The following is a 20,742-nucleotide window of genomic DNA, read 5'->3' as shown; positions in this document are numbered from 1 at the left end:
CGGGTCATGGAAGGGGAGATCACCCACCAAAGAGAGGCCTTGAGGGCCTAATGGAGATGGGGCTTCCCCCTTTGTTTTTGCTTCTCCCTCTCCTATTCGGATTCTTCTTCTATCTTTTTCCTCCCTTTAAAACTGTGAATCCCCCCCTTTTCAGCTTGTATATTCATTGTTGATATATAGACGCATGCTGATAGAGTTTTAATTCAATTCCAATTAGTCATCCAATGCTAAAGATTAGCATCCAGATAACAATCATCATAATCACTAAGCTTAATCTCAATCTTTCAGCTTTTTCCTCTTTTTTTTTTAATTAATCAGATAATCAAAAGAAAGAAAAAGAAAATAAATCATAAAATAAAAATAAAAATGATAAATATGAAATAAAAAAAATTAAAATAAAAATGAATAAAAATCTCTACAACTGAGCTTTAATTGACAAAAAATCTTGGACAAAACGGGGTGTCTACAACTGCCCCTCTTTGCACATTTTTTGTGAAATAAAAATTGTGCAAAGACGTAGACACCCATTCAAGACTCAACTGGATTTTTGCTCATTTTTATTTATTTATTTTGATCAAATATCCTCTAAGCAAAGGCTCAATGACTTTGAGAAACATAAACAAAGTTCTAAATAGAGGCAACTTTTTTTTGTTTTCTTGCTTTTTTTTTTTTTAAATGATCAAAGCTCCTCTAAGCAGAGGCTCAACGACTTTGAGAAACATAAACAAAGCTCCCTTAAATAGAGGTAATTTTTTTTTTGTTTTTTGTTTTTTGTTTTTTGTTTTTTGTTTTTTTTTTGTTTTTTTTGTTTTTTATTTTTTGTTTTGTTTTGTTTTTTTTCAAAGCTCCTCTAAACAGAGGCTCAATGACTTTGGAAAGTAAATTGCTCTTCTAAACAGAGGCACCACGACTTTGAGAAAGTAAATTGCTCTTCTAAACAGAGGCACCACGACTTTTGAAAAGTAAATTGCTCCTTTAAACAGAGGCACCACGACTTTGAGAAAGTAAATTGCTCCTCTAAACAGAGGCAACGAAACTTTAGAAAATAAATGGCTCCTTGACAATCATGTCCAAAGGAGTTATAGATCGTGATTGAAGAAGTTTTGTAATGGGAACTGAAAGATTCACAATTTGAGTTCACATTTATAGGTTCAAATTCACAAGAACCTTTCAACTTCGTAAGAATTTACTAAAATTTGATTCTCAAAATTTCAGTTTCATTCAAATTTGCAAAATCTCAAGATTTGCATTTGCAACTTGCAAGACTTGCATTAAAGTTCCTCATTTGAATTTTGGATATTCACATCCAAAAGTTCAAGGTTTTTTTTTTTCAAAGATTTTCATTTGGCAAACTTGGAATTCATATCCAAAAATCTAAAGCTTTTCATTTGAATTTTGAAGATTCACATCCAAAAATTCAAAGTTTTTTATTTGAGTTCAAAGGCTCACATGCAATAAACTTAGAGTTTCACATCTAAGTTCAAAGGTTCTCATTTAAAACATTAAAAATTCATATCCAATAAGTTGAAGCTTTGTATTTTGAAGATTCACATCCAAAAGTTCAAAACTTTTCATTTGTTCGAAGATTCACATTCAACGAACTTTAGGGTTTCACTTCTCAAAAATTTTCATTTTGAAACTCAAAGATTCTCATTTGAGTTCTCAAAAATTCTCATCAAAATATTCACAATTTCTTTTTCAAGTGATTCAACAATTTGCATGAATGAATGTTATGACCAAAGATGCAAATGCCTTCTTAATGATGCAAACGCGGTAACCTATATCCTCATAGTGCCATGCATGTCTAAACAAAGTTTAATTCATCAAATTATGTGCATGTACTATTCAAGCGACAATGCCACCATGATGCATATAATACGAATGTCAATAATGTCATGAAATCCTAAATAATTGTGGAATATGGTCCTCAAGACCCTACCATCTCACATTCTCCCTTGTTCAGTTTCTCAATACTTTGAAATAAGTTTCATCAATCGATCATCACTTGACCACCATTCATAGACTTCTCAGCACTAAAAAAATTTCAGAACAAGTTTTATCCACCATCACTGAGTCATTACTCATAAGTGTCTCAGCATTAACCATTCCAAAACAAACTTTATCCACTGATTGTTTTCATCATTCAATCATAACTTGCAAGTCATATCGACCAATTCATCCTTGTACTCATCACTTGGTTATACCACTTTTCAAGATTTGTCCCATCATATTCTCCATTTGGTCACATCATATATCCTTTCAAATCATCTCTTTTAGGTTTTTACCATTTTTTCATTTTGTTACCACCATCATCTTAGATTTCTTTTCAAATGAATGCAAGATTCTTTTAAACACATATTCATTCATTCATTATCATTTCAATTCTTGACAAATACAATACAATCAAACATTCTCTCAATTCATTCTAGGGGTGTAACAATAAGAAAACACAAGGTGAATTATGGTAAAGATAATTAATGAAGATCTATTTTGGTACAAAATAAATGGGAAAGAAAATAAATTGGATACATGTCATTGGGATGGATGGTATGTCCAAATGATGAATATTCAGATAATTCTCAACATTAATCTAGGATTCTTTTTCAAAAACTCATTTCATTTACTGTTGAAATCATCTTGAGCTTGGTGAACTTTACCCCAGTCTTTGAGGGATCTTCAGATGTCTTTGATCTTTCATTCATATGAGCCATTTGACCTGGATCTTTTTCTACCAAAATCACCCTTTCAGGTTTTCAATTTGAATATCTTTTTTTTTCATTTTCTCATTTTTTCCTTCTTTCTTTTTTTTTTTCATCTTCTTTTTTTTTTCTCATTTTTCATCCATTGTTGATATCTTTCATACATCAAACTTTAAAGCAATGTAACATGATTCCATTGCTTCATCATGAGCATACATTCGCTCAACATATGATCATTCAAGTTGAGTATTCACACTTGATCAAAATGAACTTTTTAAGGTTGTTATGTAAGTCAAGGTGAAGGGTCATAAAAAAAATAGATATAATAAGCTCAAAACATGTATTAAAAAGGTTCAAAACCAAAAGATCATTTGATACAACTTGACATTTTACCCCCACATCGTTTCACTATTTTTTTCTTTCTTCACACAAAGGATTTTCATTACTTTACCCCAAATCATGTGTGACATTTATTTTTCTTTTGCTTTTCTTTCTCTTTCCATCTTTGAGACCTTTTGTGATTTTTTTTTAAATTACCTTTTAGTGTAGAAGGTGATCCTTGGTTAAGGTTCTTAAAAAAAAAAAAATCATGATAGGCTCAAAGGGATAGCAATAAATAATTTTTCAAATGGTAAAAGAAATATGATCATTTTTCATCTCAATTGTGAATACCTTTCTTAAACATCATTTATTGAATAAAGCTCATGAACCTGTATAAAAGATTACACATCTTCAAGATATATCTATTTCACCTCCGATAACAGCTTACTTTTTGCTCAAATCATCTTCTCATATTAATGCGGATGAGTTCTCAAAATTAAATCCCAAAATTATTGTTATCATTGTCAAATATTCATCATCTGAAATTTAAGAATGACAATGTAAAGTTATGAAAGGTAATAGGGCATGGAATAATGGTTGAGTGTAATGAAATGCATTAACTTGCCTTTATTAAAATGATAACAAGTGAAGTCATATTACAAAAAAAAATCTAACATTACTCGAAAAGAACTCTTAGAATGACAAGTAGCATTCAACCAGTTTTAACATCCTCTTTAAAATCATGCCCCTGGGCAACTAGGTGAAAGATTTTTATATCGCCCCATTGATTCATTGTGACTCTTCATATTCTTGATCCTCAAACAAAATGATTAGGCTTTTCCTGCCGAGTTCTAAAGATGCAGGCTTGACCATTTGAGCGGCTGCTTCCATTATCATGCTCCCTATTGTAGTGCTTCTGGTAAAGGCAATCTTGTCAACATTGAGATGAGATGCCAAAGAAATCATAACTTCCGGACCTGATCCAGTCAGAATGTTCTTGGAGGAAAACAAACCTTCCTACACACGTCAGTCAGCTCCAAACAGGTGATAGATACCAACTTGAAAGGTTTCAGTATTGCAGCATAATATTTTACTTCGCATCTAAACCTTCAGCAAGGTACGTATAATACTCAAAACATCCAGCAACATCATCGATGTCCCAAGTTGCTTCATCAAGTGGTTTCTCGTAATCATTTGCTCAAACTTTGTTAATTCAGATTTTTTCTATGTTATTTTGGAAACGATGGCCTGTAAATATTTGGCATAAATAGTACCAAAGACTGAAGCCCAATCTTTGCTTTTGTTTCTAGAAAGAGCTCTCTCAGCAGCAGCCACCGTAAGCTTCACATTTTTAGCTGTAGTTATTGGAATATGATAGATGTTCTGTTCAATTGTAGGATAGATAATTGAAATTCACTTCTTGAGAACAGGCTCTCTCCACTCACTGTCGATGAGTAACATTCGACTCAAAATTTAGACCACCATATTAAATCAGTTTGCCCTTTTTTTTTTGTTTCACTCTCATCCTCAAACCAGTGTCTAAGAAGCTTTTTTCTTTTTTTTCTATGATCTTTCCCTAATCTCCGTACTCATGTTCCTCTATTGCTCTTCCTTGATCAAAACTTACCATTCTATCATTGATTAACCGTTGCACCTCATGCTTTAGAGTAGTGTAATTTTTAGTGCAATGGCCAACAATTCTATAGTGATAGTCACAATGAGCCGTAGAATCATACCACTTAAGATAAGGTGGTTTGAACGGGTCCACATAGCTTGGAGGTAATCAAGTGACTATAATAGAGCTCTCGGTATCACTCCGTATAAGTAATGAGGATTGGATCAGACATAAGTTTTTCTCAAATAGTCCATTGCTCTCGTGAACCACTTTTCAGGCTAATAGGATGAATTTAGGGTCTTGCAAGAGTTTGACTGTTAAGGCTGTATATGAGAGCTTGGAGGATAAAAATAGGCTGATATATGGATGAATTAAGTGGTTATGGGGTTGATTGGTATGGATAAGATGAAGTATTGTTCACAGTAGGATAGTATGAAAAGTAATCTGAGGGTAGATAAGGTTGATATCCCCTGAACTATCTGTCAAAGCCTACAACTTGAGCTTCAGTCTCTTTCTTCTTGGGTGCCTTCTTGGTTTCTTCTCCTTTCAACTTGCCATTCTCAATGATTTCGCTTGAGATCACCATGTCAACGAAATTCTTTGTGATATTCCCTATCTCTTCATAATAGAAGGATTTCAAAGTACTGACAAATAATACGGTGGTGTCCTTTTTAGTCAAAGGAGGTTGCACTTGAGAAGCAATATCCCTCCACCGTTGGGCATATTCTTTGAATGATTCAGTTGTTTTCTTATTCATATTCTGTAAAGAAAGATGATCAAAGGCCAAGTCTATTATATGCTGGTATCGACTAATGAAAGTATAAGCCATATCGCTCCAAGAACCAATACGATTCCTGTCCAACTAGACATATCACCTAACAATAGAGCCAGTGAGACTGTCTTAGAATGCATGCATCAAGAGCTTTTCATTATTGGCATGGGCAGTCATTTTTCGATAATATATAATAATGTGAATTTTTGGACACTTTATACCATCGTATTTCTCGAACTTCAGCACCTTGAATTTTGGAAGAATAACCACATCAGGAACTAAACAGGACCTAGCAGCATCAACTGAGCTATAAAAACTAACTCTCTCCACTGCTCGCAGCATTTTCTCTAACATGTTCATCTTCTGTTCAGCTTTTGAGGCTTTTAAAGCCCCCTTCTCCTTAGGCCTCAACTTTTCTTCTAAATCATCCAAATTAGAGACTGATATTGGTTCTATTACCTTTTTAGTAAAGACAATAATTGTCCTTGACTTGAAGCTGATGGCATTCTGAGATATGTGTATCCTACAGGATAGGTGAACCGATGTGGTGGTAGACCTTGTGCAGATTAGGCTTGATGTGGCTCGAAACCAAAAAGGCATAATGGGTCATCCTCCTCCTATTGGCTAACATTCTCCTCTATTGCCTTCCCCTTAGTTAGCTTGTTCAAAGCCTCTAATATCTTATTCAACTCTTCTTTTAACTTCTCTTGAGCTTTCTCTAATCTCTCGAAATGATTAAAATTTTTTGTTCCATTTGCCTGACTTGAGCTCTTGTGTTGTATTGGTGAGTGGAGTTGCTTGGTGGAGCTATCCTTAAACCTCTAGCACCACAATTATGATTAAAAATATTATGCTATGCTTTATGTATGATGCTTTGATGCACGAATGAAATGTACATTTTTCTGAATGAAATCTAATATGAAATGGATACAAATGATTGTGTTAAAACATGATCATGAAAGTAATGTAGATGCATACAATCAGACAAACAACATAATTAGTTCCATAGATGAAATGAAAGTGATGCTGACGCATAATGTTACATATGATAATGAAAATGATGCACAAAGTTAAACAATCAAAATGATTAGATAAACACCCTTTTTGTATTTTAATTTCAGAGTATATCTATCATTGGGTAAAAAGGGCTCTATCCTAGATTTAGGCACTCTTAAGATTCACTATATGTGGTTCAAGGTTAAAATCTAAAAGTTTTCAAATTACTCTTTATCTCATTGTCCATCACAAACTAGTAAAGCACCCTAATCCTCACTCATTACAGACTACGAGCGAAAAATGTTCAATTTGAATGAGAGTATTTCACTAGCCACTGCGGAGGCATTAAACCTCACGAAAGCAATAGGTACTTTACTCTTTCCTAGAGGGACAGAGCTCGAGTATAGAGCTCATGTTATGCATATGCATATGAATGACATAATTAATAAAGTAAATAAACATGAATGAATAAAACCTCTATACAAAAGGTTCAGTTTTATTAGGCTTTTGGATAACACAAATTTATTTGTTGGCTTAACTCTCGGACTTCCCCAGTGGAGTCGCCAAGCTGTCATAACATCTAGATTCAGAGATCTATCGCTAGACATTGACTTGAAGGAGTCGCCACCAATCTTTTTATTTAGGTGTGATTGATCACCTAAAGAATCTGTCCTTTCAGAGAACACCTAAATTTAAGAGGTCCTTAAAAAAATAAGTTCAGATCTACTAATCATAATAGGGTTCGGGAGTTCGGGAGTTCGGTTACGTGTGAGAAAGGTTATAGCACCCTCACAACGCCCATCAAAAGATGGTACCAACTTAAACTTGTGTTATCCAATGAGCCTTAAAATTTTATCAAATAATTAATTATTAAAAATTATTCTCAATTGACTCTAACACTTTTAGCAAAAAATTGAGAAAATTCTCTCACCTCAGGAGTATGCAAGAAAACTATTGTTTCACTTGCAGATGCTCCATCATCGGATTATTTAACATTAAAAAATAAAAAAAAATGATTATTTTTGTGCAAAAAAAATTGATACTTTCAACTTTTTCTCAAAAAAAATATTTTTTAAAAATTTATTTTTAAGAAAAATTGATACTTTCAACTTTTTTCTAAAAATATTTTTTTTTGAAACTTTGATTATGAGAAAAAATAATACTTTCAATTTTTTCTCAAAAAAAATATTTTTTGAAAATTTATTTTTAAGAAAAATTGATACTTTCAACTTTTCCTCAAAAAAAATCTTTTTTGAAAATTTATTTTTAAGAAAAATTGATACTTTCAATTTTTTTTCAAAAATATTTTTTTTGAAACTTTGATTTCGAAAAAAATTGATACTTTCAACTTTTCCTAAAAACTAAAAACCTTTTTTTTGAAAATTTATTTTTAAAGAAAATTGATACTTTCAACTTTTTCTCAAAAAAATCTTTTTTGAAAATTTATTTTTAAGAAAAATTGATACTTTCAATTTTTTCCCAAAAATATTTTTTTTGAAACTTTGATTTTGAGAAAAATTGATACTTTCAATTTTTCCTCAAAAAAAAATTTTTTTTTGAAAATTTATTTTTAAGAAAAATTGATACTTTCAACTTTTTCTCAAAAATATTTTTTTTGAAAATTTTTATTTTTTGCAAAAAATAAAAATAAAATAAAATACTCTTGAAAATAACTAACACATAAAAAATAAATAAATAAAATACCCAAAATATATATATATATCTTGACTTGAGGAATTCGATGCGGCTCCACTAAATTGTCCATAGCCTTCACCAATTTGATACGATCTCCCCCATTCTCCACGAAAGAAATAATGGTTTGAAGTGTTGCTGAAACACCAGCTAGTTTGTGTTCATCACTACATCTGAAATTTACTGGTTTGTTAGAATTACTCAAAATAAAGAAGTGCTTCTTCCGCTTCCTCCATGATATCGAAGCATCATCCTCATCGACGTGGCGTTGCAGTGCCATGGCTGGGAGAAAATCAAAAATATTGGGCAGACCCAAGCTCTCTATTATTTCTGATATGACGTGCCTGAACTTGGTGCCAAGGCTGGGAGAAAATAAAAAATATTGGGCAGATCCAAAGTCTCCATTATTTCTGAGATGACGTACCCGAACTTGGTGCCAAGGCTGGCCATTGACAGGCGATCCAGCCTTGTGGCATAGCTTTGCTTTCTTAACATCCTGCACTCAAGACCATAGGGGTTAGCCGCTAATGTTTAACCAGCAAGCATTCGTGATCTCCTTCGTTGGGTAACTTTGTTTTGGCTCGAGAGGGTGCCTCCAGCACCTCGATCTAACGAGATGCCCTCAGGGTTTTGATTTTGCGATAGACCATGATCCTGGACGAGACTTTCAGGATTTGGGGATGATCTATTCTTAGACTGAGACAACTCTTGCACAAGATTTTTACCATAATTCTAAACAGGAGGTAATTTTTTGCAAGATCGTAACTCCATTTGGTTGACTTGGGCTATTTCTTCAGAAATCGTCAGGCCCAAGCACCTTGTTAGGGTGAATTTTGAGTGATGCAGCATGAATCTATTTTTCTGTGACATCACTCACGAGAGCTTCATTCATTGTGGGTGTAATACCCGAGATATACCACTCACTGCTTTTGTAATATTTTACGGACTGCAGGAAGTGAAAATGGTGGAAAAAGAGTCGTGTATCACACGCCGAATACCCTCATGATCCTCTTTCCACATACCACTATCATAAAAACCAATCCCTGAATTTGATTATGCCTTCGCCTCTGAACACACAAAGCATGGGAAAGAACTTGTCTTTTTATCACCAGCTTGAAACCGTTGAACCCGAGACTGACATCTCCAGAATTTCTCTTCCCTCTTAAGATCTTGCTTCAATGATTTCGCCTTTACATGGTCATACACGGGCTGTCTAGCTAGCTTTTCCATTTCAGCAGCTCAACCCGAGGTTCCAAGCTATGTCACATCTGCCGTTTGCTCAAAAGGCAGTCACAAGCACGTCATGATTGGCAAATGCAATGTCTTGGTCTTTAAGCACTTCTCGGGTCATGGAAGGGGAGATCACCCACCAAAGAGAGGCCTTGAGGGCCTAATGGAGATGGGGCTTCCCCCTTTGTTTTTGCTTTTCCCTTTCCTATTCGGATTCTTCTTCTATCTTTTTCCTCCCTTTAAAACTGTGAATCCCCTCCCTTTTCAGCTTGTATATTCATTGTTGATATATAGACCCATGCTGATAGAGTTTCAATTCAATTCCAATTAGTCATCCAATGCTAAAGATTAGCATCCAAATAATAATCATCACAATCACCAAGCTTAATCTCAATCTTTCAGCTTTTTTCTCTTTTTTTTTTAATTAATCAGATAATCAAAAGAAAGAAAAAAAATAAATCATAAAATAAAATATAAAAATGATAAATATGAAATAAAAAAAATTAAAATAAAAATGAAAAAAATCCCTACAACTGATCTTTAATTGACAAAGAATCCCGGACAAAACGGGGTGTCTGCATCATCTATGGTTCCTATACCAGTAACAATAGCTGGATCATCATACCCTGCTCGATCTCCGTGAAGCTCCACAAACTGGACATATGGGAATATACAAAAGACATTTATTAAGACAATTCTTTACCATCCACAAACTGGATGTTAAAGATAATATTGATGAGAAAATGCAACAGTTAATATCCGAAAGTTGAAGAGCATGTAACCACCAAACCTTATCGGTAATGCTAAACACATGATCAAGGAATGTAGGTCTGTTGGGGTGCCGGGCAATGTTCACACGTTGTATTGGGATCAGATTCGTGTATAATTTCTTTAGAGCCTGAAATAAATACAGAAAGGGTGAGAAGAATTAGATGTGGAAACCACCAACACGTTGATATGCAAATATCTTCCACAGATCATCAGCATCTTAAAATGCACTTAAAATTTGATAATTTACACAAAGCTCATCCTCTGCAATAAGTGAATGAATCCAAAACTAAAATCAAGTTCTAAATATTCAATAATAAATGCCATAGCAAGAACAACAGCAAAAACTTTGTTTGCCCAATATGAAGAATAAAACTTCCAGTTCCAGGCTTAAAATTCAGCGTTGGCATAATTACATTTAACCCACATAAACAAATTCCATACTTCAACATCACTCTCATTAACAGGCTGAATAGAAATTGATTCAGAGAATTATAAAAACGTATAACTTAGAAATTTCATCACTAAATGGAAGCAACAAAAACACTCACGATGTCTCAAACTTAATACTCAAACCTGTTGATATTTATTTTCCAATGATATAATCTGATCAGTGAAACCCAAACCAACTTCGTTTGCCATCCTCCTCACCTGCATTCGAAACAAGCGCAACATTGAATCAAAGACGAGCATATTATTATCAACTAAATCAACAAAACAGTAAAAATAAGAGTTACATCAATAATCTTCTTCTCTAAATCAACAAGGGGCTTCTCAAAATCCAAAGTAACAGGCTTTTGCTTTTCTTTCAATGGCTTAAAATGTGAGAGATGTGTTAGGACTCCGCCTTTCACATTGGGATCCGGATCTGCGGGCCACGGGTGTTCATGCTTCTTTATTTTCCTCATCTTCGCAGCTACAGTTACATCCCTCCTTTTCACGGCAAACCGTGCCTTCCCAATGGTTTTAAGAGGGATGCCATCACTCACGCCATTACTGGAGCTCCCGAGAAGAGTGGAAGCTGAAGTTCCAGTAAATGCAGACGATATGGAAGCCATCTTCCACTCCAAAATTTGATTTCTCCAATCTCTATAATCAAAATCAAAATAATTAAATCTAAAATTTTCAATATAATGTTTAGAAAAAAGGAAATTTGTCAAAATAGTTTAAACAGTAAGAAAAAGGAAAAAAATTAATAAAGAAAGTTCCTATTTTTAGCATCCTCTGAGCACACGGAGTAATATTTTGATATCTGATTTTTCCATAAAAATGTCCCAATAAATTCCTCTGAATATTTAGTTTACATATATTTGAGCTGAATATGCACATTTTTAACTGAAAAATACAAACTTGAAACCAAGCAGAACATCATTAAAATATATAAAAAAAAGAACAATCACGACGTATGGATTATGAATCAGCATGCATCAAAAGTAAATTTAAAAAAAAAAAAAAAAAAAGCTGAAACTAGTCGGGAAGTTACCAGAAAGTGAATGAAAGAGGAGGTGAGAGAAAATAGTTGAAAGGTTGGAGAAGAGAAATGGGATTTTATTAATTTTTAAGGAATGAGAAAGAGAGAGCTTCGCGGAGATCGTCAATCCAAGGGCTTGTTTGGTTTTACTAATTTTTTGTTCTAACATTAAAAAGAGAGTGGGTGGTGCCATGTCGATACTTCTTATACGAGGCCAGATAGAGAAAGTGAGTTTGTGCTTTGTTTTAAAGAGCCAACATTTTTGGGTTTGGCCGTAGAAGGAAATGGGTGTTAGTGTGTTACCTCACCATCTGGCACGTGTAGGATGGAACAAAAGGGGATATTTCCGTTGCCGGGACTTGAACCCGGGTCTCTCGGGTGAGAGCCGAGTATCCTAACCAGCTAGACTACAACGGATTCTTGAAATACAGCGCTTCTGTTTCCTATAGACGACTGGGCAGAGATTTACTCGTCGCCTTATCCAATGCTCCGCAGCAATTTTCATTGTCATTGTTTTCCTATGGTCGATGTTTGATGGCGGACAAGCTTCTTAATGGTGATCTTTAACTTGTCAATTCAAACCCGGGTAAATTTTTTTTCTTATTTTTGGTATGAATTCTCAGATTTGTTTTTTTTTTTTTTTTCTGCTAAAATAAGCAGAGAACATTCTCGAGCAAATCAGAAATGGGATTGCAAAGTTCGAGCTTGTGTCTTCCCCTGTTTCGTCTATTGCAACTCCAAGCGTCTTTCACACATTGCCCACAGCTTTCCTAGGAAATAACAGCAATCGATTCTTTGCTAGAATTGGACCTTCTCTGTAAAGCTCTTATTTTTCCTCATTCCTTGTCTTTAACCCAAAACCCGTCTTTCACAATCTCATGTTTATTTTTGGTCCGTTTTTGTTAATGAAGGGGAGGTGAGTCGCCAGCAACGAGGAAAGTTGAGCATTTTTCAGTTCACAAAGTTACTGGGGATGGCCGCTGCCTATTTCGAGCACTGGTAACACTTGTCTTTGTTTATCACTTGACTCTGGGTAGCTTTGAGTGAATCGGAATTCGGGGTACCATTTTCACATGTATTAAATTAGTTTACCAAGTTGCCACATTCAAGGAAAAAGGATGAAGAATTGTTTACTTTTTAAGTGGTACTTTTAACAGTCATATCACTTCAATCGAACTATTCAGGAGAAAAGCCAATGGTTGGAGTTGGTAGCTGTGGATGATGTTGGTTGAGTCTGTTGGGATAATGATGTTCTGTTTTGATCCTGAACCTATAATGGTAGTTTCACAGCAATCTTTGCCTTCGAGTTCTTCCACTAACAAATGTTGGTTTTGCTATTTGTCTGTAATTATATGAACACCATATATAATATAATACTACCTGATTTTGCACTCCATTTGTGCCAAAACTTTTCCTTCCCCGTTATAGACTTTCAGCTTAACTGATATAATAATGAAAGAACAGATAAGTGACCTCAGGAAATTCAGAGATATATCATTGTTGCTCCTGAACTAATTCTAATTGATGGGATTCAGGTCAAAGGGATGTCGTTCAACAAGGGTATTGCTTTAAGCCCCCGGGAAGAGAGATATGATGCAGGTATGATTCATGTACTTCATGTTCACTCAAAGTAGCTGTCGCACATACCATCTTTCTTTAATTCTTTTGCTTTTCTTCTTTGAATTCTTTTAGCAGTTCCAAATATCAAGGTAGTGTGGTTGAGTTTAGTGAGATGTCTGTTACTTTGCCTGAAAATCTATTCATATTTCTGCTCCTCCACCCTTCTTCCCCACTCTTCCTCGTAGACATTTTCAATGGTTGAGAAGCAAGGGCTTATTCTTTAGTTTATTAATTCAAGATTCATGGAGAAACCAAAAGCATCAGCATGATTACACGTTCTATTTATTTATTAGCAAGTTATTTAGTCCATAGGCTTCAAACTTGTTAGATACAGTACTAAACTCAGATTCATATCATTGCAGATGAATTACGAATGGCTGTGAAAGAGGTTTTATGTGATAGTGGTAAAGAGCGGCAGCAGTATGAAGATGCTTTGATTGCAATTACAGTAGAGGAGTCTTTGAAACGGTTACTCTCTAATCTTGCTGCTGACTCATTGAAACTTTTTAGACTTTTAGCTCTTAATTTTCGGATCCATTCCTTAGCATACCCTTGTTATGAGAATCTATCAACTTCTGCAGTTACTGCCAACGCATTCAACGACCTGATTTTTGGGGAGGCGAGTCGGAGCTCCTGGTTAGTGTTCTTTTGATTTATATTTATTAGACTCTTTCTCTTTAACATAAACTTCACTGCTAATGTATTAACAAAGTTCTGAATAAGATGAGTTGTTAATGTGTTTGCACCAACTTCCTCTTCCTTTTATTTTTATGGGGGGAGATGTTCTTGATTGCTAAATTAAGCCTTAAATTAATAGTGTTTATGTTATTGAATTCGTGAAGAGGCCGTCCATTTTCTCATAACTCATATCTCTATTCTCTGTGCACTTGTTTGGAGAAACAACAGATACTGATTAACGTCCATGAACTCTGTCCCAGGTGCTTTCAAGACTGTGTGGTCAGCCAATAGTTGTTTATATCCCAGAGCATGAGGTATGTTGGTCTCCAGGGGGTAAAAGTTGTCATGTTTGTTAAAATTTTAGGCCGGTTTTGAAGCTTGATTTCCCCCCTGTTTTAATGATCTTTACATCCTATCTTTTGTTGTTTAATTGTGTTAAGCTGTGTGTGTACGCCTAGGGTAACTTAAACTTGCATATTTAGGCCTTCTTTTTGGTGACATTTACAAGATCAAGTATTGTTTGCTAACCTTTATTTCAAGTTTCGTTGATGAACGAGTGACACGGGTTCTAATTGCCTATACAATCCACTGGCCTTATATCTGTCAATGAAAATGAATTGTTGCTAGAGCCAAGTTGATCATTACGTATGTACATGCATCAGCCTGACTTTCTCCACATGATTGTGATGATTGTGTGTACATGCACTTGACCTTTTTATCCTCTCAGTTTGATGCTGCATTAATATATTTATTTTGTGTTTACAATATTGCAGCATAGAAAGGCTGGTTGGGGCTCAGGTTTTATTCCCATTGCAGAATATGGAGCTGAGTTCCGCAAGGGCTCCAGAAAAGGAAAACCGAGGAAAGTTGTGAGGCTCCTTTATAGCGGTAGAAACCATTACGATCTACTTGTCTGAGAGAATTTGCTACAAATGAACAGATTAAAACACTGAATCTTACCAATAGAATATGATTAACAGAACAGAGTGGGGTGTTCTCAACACATTTTTGTATCTTTATTCATGGAAGATGTACCATGTCACTCTCTCTTTCTTGCTCTTGCTCTATGTTTCCAGGTTCATATCAATTTCACCAATTGGTTTAGCCAGTTGATTCTCCTCCTAAATAACTTTTTACGAGGAGGAAAATTTGTTTGAACTCTGAAATTTCTTAAATGTTTGGCCGGTGGTTACTGTTTGAACATCGATTGTGATCTAAGTTTGATACTAATGCATTTGGTACTGAAATCCAAAGTCAGAATTCATTCCCATGCCTTCTTATTTAAACATGACAAAGCTTGCATTTCAACCTCCACTTTTTCCCAAAAGAGGGCCCCCAGAGAAAAAATATGGCTCAACAGCATCCTGAGGGGTTGCTTTCATTGGATGAGACAGACATGCAAATGCTTTCAGATATGGAAGATGAGGATTCGAAGGCTGCAATCGCTGCCAGTCTGATGGATTCTTCCCCAGCTACAGCCAGTGCTGAGGCTAGCACTCCTAAAACTCAAAATAAAAATAACCAGGAAAAAAACTGCATAAGAAATATTCTTTTTATATGTATTTGCTGGGCTAGTGACAATGATTCACGTCAGATTTTAGATGGTTTGAACAAACATCTTTGGCGCGAGGTTGATGCATTGTGCAGTATATACATTCATTACACGTTTTCATGTCGAAATTTAACATTGTAAAATGCAACTTTTCTGAGATAAATCCTCGTAGTTTTGCTGATAGTCTATAGATTATCTCTGCTTCAGGGTTTCAGCCATGGTTCCTTTAGTTTCTTTTGGGGCATTGTTGGTTTATGCCTCCATGTTTTAACTGTGCCTTGCCAACACATCACATAACAGGCAGTTTTAAAATCGGTTCTGTTAGATAACATTTCCCTTGACCGTTTTGAACGCTTTGGTCGTTTTCAGACAAAAGCCAAAACCGAGGTCAGGAAGTGGCTATTTTCTGTTATGAATGACGACGACCTTCGTTTTCCCCGAAATGTGCCGTCTTTCTACAACATTGCCTGCTCGTGAAACATGGTGTAGAACATCCAGCTGGCCAACTCGAGTACGATAATAACCTTGCTGAATTCCAAAATACCCCACCAATCCAAACCCTGAGAGCACTAAATTTTACTATGAACTGTAAAGTATGTATTATAGTTCATTTACTATGTTGCATTTTAGGACAACCTCGTCAAACAACAGGTCTAACCTTAAAACTTCTAACATCGTAGGAAACAAGGCACATGAGAATCTGTTGGGTGGATAATATTTGGAATTTGAAAGAAAAACAAAAAGAAGAAAATTTGGAAAAGGAATGAGTGGGATGACGCTTTTAGGCTGGAATCTGTGGCCACCAACCTTGCTTTCAACAGCTATCCCCATGTAATTCCAAGGACATTGATAAAAGTTTAAGAAACCTGTTGCTTTTATATCTTTTTTTCCTCTGAAGCCTGATGATCATCTCAAAACCATCTATATTTTGGGTTTAAAAGATCTGATGATATTTGATTCAACTAAAGGGTCTACTTCCAGTTTTTTATAAATGGGTTTACCTAATCGATTGTTTAACAGACAGAGAACCGTTCATGAGATCCTTGGGGGAGGTTTAGGTAAAGTATCTTACTTTTTCAGTATTGGGTTTTTAATTTGAATTCATTTTGATAAGCTAGATGGAATCCCCATAGAACTTCATTAGTTTTGTAGTTCTTTCACTGTGAAGTGGATCTTCCCTGATCCTTTCTGTAACTTCTGCTTTACATCTTTTGGATCAAAGATGTTGCTTGATGGTATATGAGACTTCTTCTTTAATACAGTGAATGACAATCCTTGATCTAATGTCATTTACCGGTTAGTTTTAGAGTTTATGCACATCAAAAAGGTTGATGATTGTTTTTGCTTTGAACAGTAGCAGATGTGATGTTGTGGAGGCGAGGGAATTTGACTATGGGGATCTTGATGGTTACTCTGACTGTTTGGGTGGTATTTGAGAAATCTGGCTACACTCTGTTGTCACTTGTCTCTAGCGTTCTCCTCCTTCTCATTGTCATTCTATTTCTCTGGGCCAAATCTGCTGCAATTCTTAACCGGTAATTAATGCAGTTTGCTACTCAAACTCAGATATAGTTTACTTAAACCGGTAATTAATGAAGTTTACTTATTGTTGTTTTAAAATAGACCTGCTCCACCTCTTCCGGAATTGTATCTATCAGAAGAAATGGTAAATGAAGTGGGAGCTTTCATCCGAACCCATGTAAATGATTTGCTCTCAGTCTCTCAGGATATTGCATTGGGCAAAAATGCAAGGTTGTTCTTCAAGGTTGCTACATACTTGTTGCTGATTTCTGTTATTGGTGGCTTGACTGATTTCCTTACTTTGGGTTACACCAGTAAGTTTCAATTCCAATTTGTTATCATCATCATCATCTACAACAGGGGGGGGAGGGGATAGATTTTAAGACTACCTTTCTCAGACTACTTTCGAGTCCCAATAGGAAAGTAAAGAAGAATTTCATGGTACATGCATTGTTTCTCTTAGTGTTTATAATTCTAGAGATATTTTGAGTGTACGAATCTCAGATTCCAGTACCATAACTGTTTATCCATTTTCCTTCTGACAGGCCTTGTTGTTATTCTCACAGTTCCAGCACTCTACGAGAGATACGAAGACTATATTGATTCATATGTCATAAATGGGTGTGGGAAAATGCAGCAGTTGTATGTGGAATTTGATTCCACGTTTGCGAACAGAATCCGGAAATGGATTTTGGAGATGCAGAAGTTAAGCTGATTTCCTTTGTTTCTTCTTAAGTTTTCTTCTTTTCTGTTTGCGAATACCAGCGTTTCTTGTTGAGCATCAGGGATGTGTAGAAATGCATTTCCTCTCTGATTTATTGTTTCCGGCGTGTGAGTTCATTAGGTTTTGACCAGATCCTATGGAAGTTACCACTCAATGAAATTATTTTTAGTGAAATGAATAGTTAAGGAACATCTAAACAAGGAAATATAGTTTTTACTTTTTCAGACATGTTATACTAGTTAATGTAGGCAGGTTGGCCTGTCATGATAATCCTTTACTCTTTCAATGGCTCAAAACTTGAATAATCCGATCTGAACCAAAAGAGAGGCAGTGGAGAAAAGGATATTTCTGTTAACAGTTGAATATTATATAGAAAATTCCATTGAAGAACCTAAAGGAAATCATAAATTTGCAAATTAAATCTAAATGATATAACAGGGAGCAGAATGCTCTTAAGAAATTAAGATATGGGCGGCCCATTACAAAGCTTAATCAAAGACCCAAAAGGAAAGAAGATCACATTTTAACAGCAAAAAAAACAAACAATTTCTAGTCCTGGCTACCTGCAAAGCCATCATGGTTCTCATGTTGCCACCCAAACCCTTGGCCACCACGACCCATATCACCAGAGTGGAACTTGCCTCGTTTAAGTTGTGACATATGATGCAGAAGTGGTGGAGGTGGTGGCGGAACTTGCATGGGCTGTGGTGCCAACATACCTTCGCCATCCCTAGGGTCTATGGCACCAGTACCTTGGACAGCTTCCATCACTTTGTTGGCTGATGCCGGGGGAGGAATCATTGGTAAACCTCCAGGATTTCGCCCATAATCGCCTTGATAATTTGCAAAACCCTCCCCCGTCATGTGACCAGCTGGCATAGATTCAAAGTGGACTCCAGGTTGCCCTCCATTCCACGGCTGAGGATAAGCTACTGGATAATTTACCCCCCCAGCTGGACCCGGTGGGAAACCCAACAATGACCCCTGTTCAGAACCAAAATCTGGTGCTGAACTCGGCCTGGCCATCTCATATGGAGCACCATAAAATGGTTGAGCTCCATCGGATGGAAATGGAGGAATGCCATATGGAGTTAACATAGGGTTCGAATTCATTGGCATAACAAAGTTTGGTGGTTGCGTAGAATGCATAGAGGGGTATTCTGAAAACTGGTTCTCAGATAAAAGTCCCTGCTGCTTGTCAGAAAACTGGCTAGATTCTGGTTGTGGGGTGCCCGGCCTGTCAAAACCTTGTTGGAAGTGGTTGTGAGGGCCAGGTCTGTCAAAGCCTGGGGGATGGTTATTGTCTGGTTGGGGTTCTAATGGATAATTGTGAACTTGGCCAAATACTGGCGGCCCCTTCGGCTGCATCATTGGCCTTGGAGGCAGTTGTTCTCTGGGCTGCTGCCAATAAGCTTTGTCTTCAGTATCATGGAGCTGGGGGTTTGAGCCAGGAGAAATGGCATGCCTTGAAGGACCTAGAACAGTGGAACCTGAACCTGTAGGTTGTTTAGCACTCTGAACCTCTGATTCTTTACCACCTTCCTTCTCTGCGTTAGGCTGTAAAAGGTCAGCATGGCTCTCATGGATATGAGATTCAAATTCGGTCTTCTTCAAAAACGACTTAAGACAGTGAGGGGCTGCACAGATGAAGATCCCCTCCATTATCTTGATTGTCTGAATCTTCTGTATACGTTCATCACACCTGTGCAAAAAATAAGAAACAATAATTTTTGTCAATGTCAAGTTACTTGTGTTTAAACTAACTAAAAATTAGTTCATGAATCAGGTAGAATCTGACTTTTCCACAAGAAAACAAACAAACACCAGAGTATCAGGGAAAAAGCAAAAAAGACAAGAAACGCCCCTAAACTATTTGATCATGGCTGTGATTACTCATGAACCATTCAAGAAAACAAATGGATAAAATAGCTATGAAATTCTACGAATCTTTAAACACAATTTTGCATTAAAGAATTAAGAAGTGATCACTTACAGGTAGCAAATTGAATCACTCCTTGCACAATCCAGGCAGAAGGAATGCTCACAAGGACTCTGCAACCAAAAGAAAAAAACATAGACATTTTCAAATACATAAAACAAATACCAATATACGAAAGAACTCCTAGCAACAACTTTTGCACAATTGCAACCCTTAGCCAACAATCAAAACCCTAAAGTTTCAAGTTTTCGCTTAAAAGCGAACCTAATATTCAATAGTCTATACCAAGCAAGGAAACTATTATCTATTCATTAGTTAGTATTACTCTACTCTTTCACAAATTAATTGATTTTAATTCAAAGCTAAATAAACATAGTAATAATTATTAAAAAGTACCAAGCGGCCGTAGATCGCTATCGGAAAATCGCAGCGAACGCAGAAGTGGACTCGCTCGCCAAGCTGGCGACGGGACCTCCGACCAATTGTCTTCACGAGCGAGGAGGAGGTGGCGGAGCCAATGCTCTTGGCAACGGGAAGGTCGGCGAGAACGAGGTGGTCGGGGCACGCTACCGTCACCGTTTCCACTGGCAAGGGCTTCACGGTGCTGCCAGCGTCGGAGGATGGGCCCTTGCTTAATCGGATTTGAAGCATCTTTTTTCCTCTTGTTTCTTCGACTATTCCACGAAATCAAAATCGAACCAAATTTCTTTTCCTTTTTTTTTTTAAGGGACAATCGAATCAAATTTCGCACGGCTCTCAATTAATGAAACTTGTGAAATTGCAGTTTGGTCTTATACGTAAAACGCTTTTTTTGGGCTCCTGGATTAAGGCCTGTCTTCTTTATTGGGCTTTTTAGCCTTTTATCTATTAGCATTTCTAAATTTTTTGGCCAATCAATGAAAGCCATTTGGAATTGGAGTAGTGGATAAAAAGACTTTTTCTTTTTTTTTCTTTTATATTTGATTGAAAAAATTTCACGATACAAAGGTGATGGTAGACTTTTTTCAAAAGCTGAGCTATTCGCCCATCGTCCAAGTTTTGCAAGAATTAAAAAAAAAAAATTTATTAAATGAATTTGAACATAATTTCTAAATTCCTTTATATTTTAAATTTTAGATTGAGTACTAAACAAAACAATTAAAAT

General features: G+C 35.9%; 4 protein-coding genes, 1 non-coding gene and 1 pseudogene across 6 annotated transcripts; 2 read left to right on the top strand and 4 right to left on the bottom strand.

Moving 5' to 3' along the window:
* Window positions 1-3,809: 3,809 nt before the first annotated feature.
* Window positions 3,810-4,481, bottom strand: LOC149515934 (aminoaldehyde dehydrogenase 1, peroxisomal pseudogene; annotated as a pseudogene).
* Window positions 4,482-9,709: 5,228 nt separating this feature from the next.
* LOC149515933 (acetyl-coenzyme A carboxylase carboxyl transferase subunit alpha, chloroplastic-like) lies at window positions 9,710-11,743 on the bottom strand. The gene is made up of 5 exons (XM_089741514.1): window positions 11,577-11,743; window positions 10,831-11,182; window positions 10,670-10,744; window positions 10,116-10,223; window positions 9,710-9,979 (listed from the first exon to the last, which is right to left on the bottom strand). Exons 2-5 carry the CDS (start codon window positions 11,149-11,151, stop codon window positions 9,866-9,868), a joined length of 618 nt encoding a protein of 205 aa, XP_089597640.1. The 5' UTR covers window positions 11,152-11,182; window positions 11,577-11,743; the 3' UTR covers window positions 9,710-9,865.
* Window positions 11,744-11,845: 102 nt separating this feature from the next.
* On the top strand, window positions 11,846-14,929 carry LOC111296964 (Cysteine proteinases superfamily protein). Its single transcript, XM_022891468.2, has 8 exons — window positions 11,846-12,120; window positions 12,225-12,381; window positions 12,476-12,563; window positions 13,100-13,163; window positions 13,547-13,652; window positions 13,766-13,820; window positions 14,123-14,176; window positions 14,636-14,929. The coding sequence occupies exons 1-8, from the start codon at window positions 12,099-12,101 to the stop codon at window positions 14,777-14,779; spliced, it is 690 nt and encodes a 229-aa protein (XP_022747203.1). The 5' UTR covers window positions 11,846-12,098; the 3' UTR covers window positions 14,780-14,929.
* Window positions 11,909-11,981, bottom strand: TRNAE-CUC (transfer RNA glutamic acid (anticodon CUC)). Its single transcript has one exon. It is a non-coding gene; the product is annotated as a tRNA-Glu (tRNA).
* Window positions 14,930-16,103: 1,174 nt separating the features above from the next.
* LOC111296724 (reticulon-like protein B12) lies at window positions 16,104-17,955 on the top strand. Of its 2 annotated transcripts, none has more exons than XM_089741513.1 (4): window positions 16,104-16,472; window positions 16,769-16,949; window positions 17,038-17,249; window positions 17,502-17,955. In XM_089741513.1, the coding sequence occupies exons 1-4, from the start codon at window positions 16,406-16,408 to the stop codon at window positions 17,648-17,650; spliced, it is 609 nt and encodes a 202-aa protein (XP_089597639.1). In that variant the 5' UTR covers window positions 16,104-16,405; the 3' UTR covers window positions 17,651-17,955. The 2 variants fall into 2 exon arrangements, with proteins under 2 accessions (XP_089597639.1, XP_022746897.2); XM_022891162.2 differs by having other exon boundaries at window positions 16,113-16,472; window positions 17,481-17,955.
* Window positions 17,956-18,041: 86 nt separating this feature from the next.
* Window positions 18,042-20,372, bottom strand: LOC111296723 (E3 ubiquitin-protein ligase HAKAI homolog). Its single transcript, XM_022891161.2, has 3 exons — window positions 19,995-20,372; window positions 19,653-19,711; window positions 18,042-19,361 (listed from the first exon to the last, which is right to left on the bottom strand). Exons 1-3 carry the CDS (start codon window positions 20,247-20,249, stop codon window positions 18,209-18,211), a joined length of 1,467 nt encoding a protein of 488 aa, XP_022746896.2. The 5' UTR covers window positions 20,250-20,372; the 3' UTR covers window positions 18,042-18,208.
* Between the last annotated feature and the right edge of the window lie 370 nt (window positions 20,373-20,742).

The sequence above is a fragment of the Durio zibethinus genome, chromosome 12 (assembly GCF_047325235.1).
Source record: "Durio zibethinus cultivar Kanyao isolate XHJ-2024 chromosome 12, ASM4732523v1, whole genome shotgun sequence".
NCBI classification, from domain to species: Eukaryota; Viridiplantae; Streptophyta; class Magnoliopsida; order Malvales; family Malvaceae; genus Durio; species Durio zibethinus.
The sequence above is the reverse complement of the archived record's forward strand: the minus strand, read 5'-3'. Positions and strand labels throughout refer to the sequence as shown.

Bases quoted from the DNA above. Each gene is read 5' to 3' on its own strand.
- LOC149515933 (XM_089741514.1), bottom strand. From the start codon at position 11,151: ATGGCTTCCATATCGTCTGCATTTACTGGAACTTCAGCTTCCACTCTT. The intron at 10,745-10,830 runs GTAACTCTTATT...TTTCGAATGCAG, and splicing joins TAGAGAAGAAGATTATTGAT to GTGAGGAGGATGGCAAACGA. The intron at 10,224-10,669 runs GTTTGAGTATTA...TATTTATTTCAG, and splicing joins TGGAAAATAAATATCAACAG to GCTCTAAAGAAATTATACAC.
- LOC111296964 (XM_022891468.2), top strand. From the start codon at position 12,099: ATGGCGGACAAGCTTCTTAATG. The intron at 12,382-12,475 runs GTAAAGCTCTTA...TTGTTAATGAAG, and splicing joins GCTAGAATTGGACCTTCTCT to GGGAGGTGAGTCGCCAGCAA. The intron at 14,177-14,635 runs GTATGTTGGTCT...ACAATATTGCAG, and splicing joins TTTATATCCCAGAGCATGAG to CATAGAAAGGCTGGTTGGGG.
- LOC111296724 (XM_022891162.2), top strand. From the start codon at position 16,406: ATGGGTTTACCTAATCGATTGTTTAACAGACAGAGAACCGTTCATGAG. The intron at 16,473-16,768 runs GTAAAGTATCTT...TGCTTTGAACAG, and splicing joins GATCCTTGGGGGAGGTTTAG to TAGCAGATGTGATGTTGTGG. The intron at 16,950-17,037 runs GTAATTAATGCA...GTTTTAAAATAG, and splicing joins TCTGCTGCAATTCTTAACCG to ACCTGCTCCACCTCTTCCGG.
- LOC111296723 (XM_022891161.2), bottom strand. From the start codon at position 20,249: ATGCTTCAAATCCGATTAAGCAAGGGCCCATCCTCCGACGCTGGCAGC. The intron at 19,712-19,994 runs GTACTTTTTAAT...TTTTGGTTGCAG, and splicing joins TAGCGATCTACGGCCGCTTG to AGTCCTTGTGAGCATTCCTT. The intron at 19,362-19,652 runs GTAAGTGATCAC...TTTTTTGCACAG, and splicing joins AGTGATTCAATTTGCTACCT to GTGTGATGAACGTATACAGA.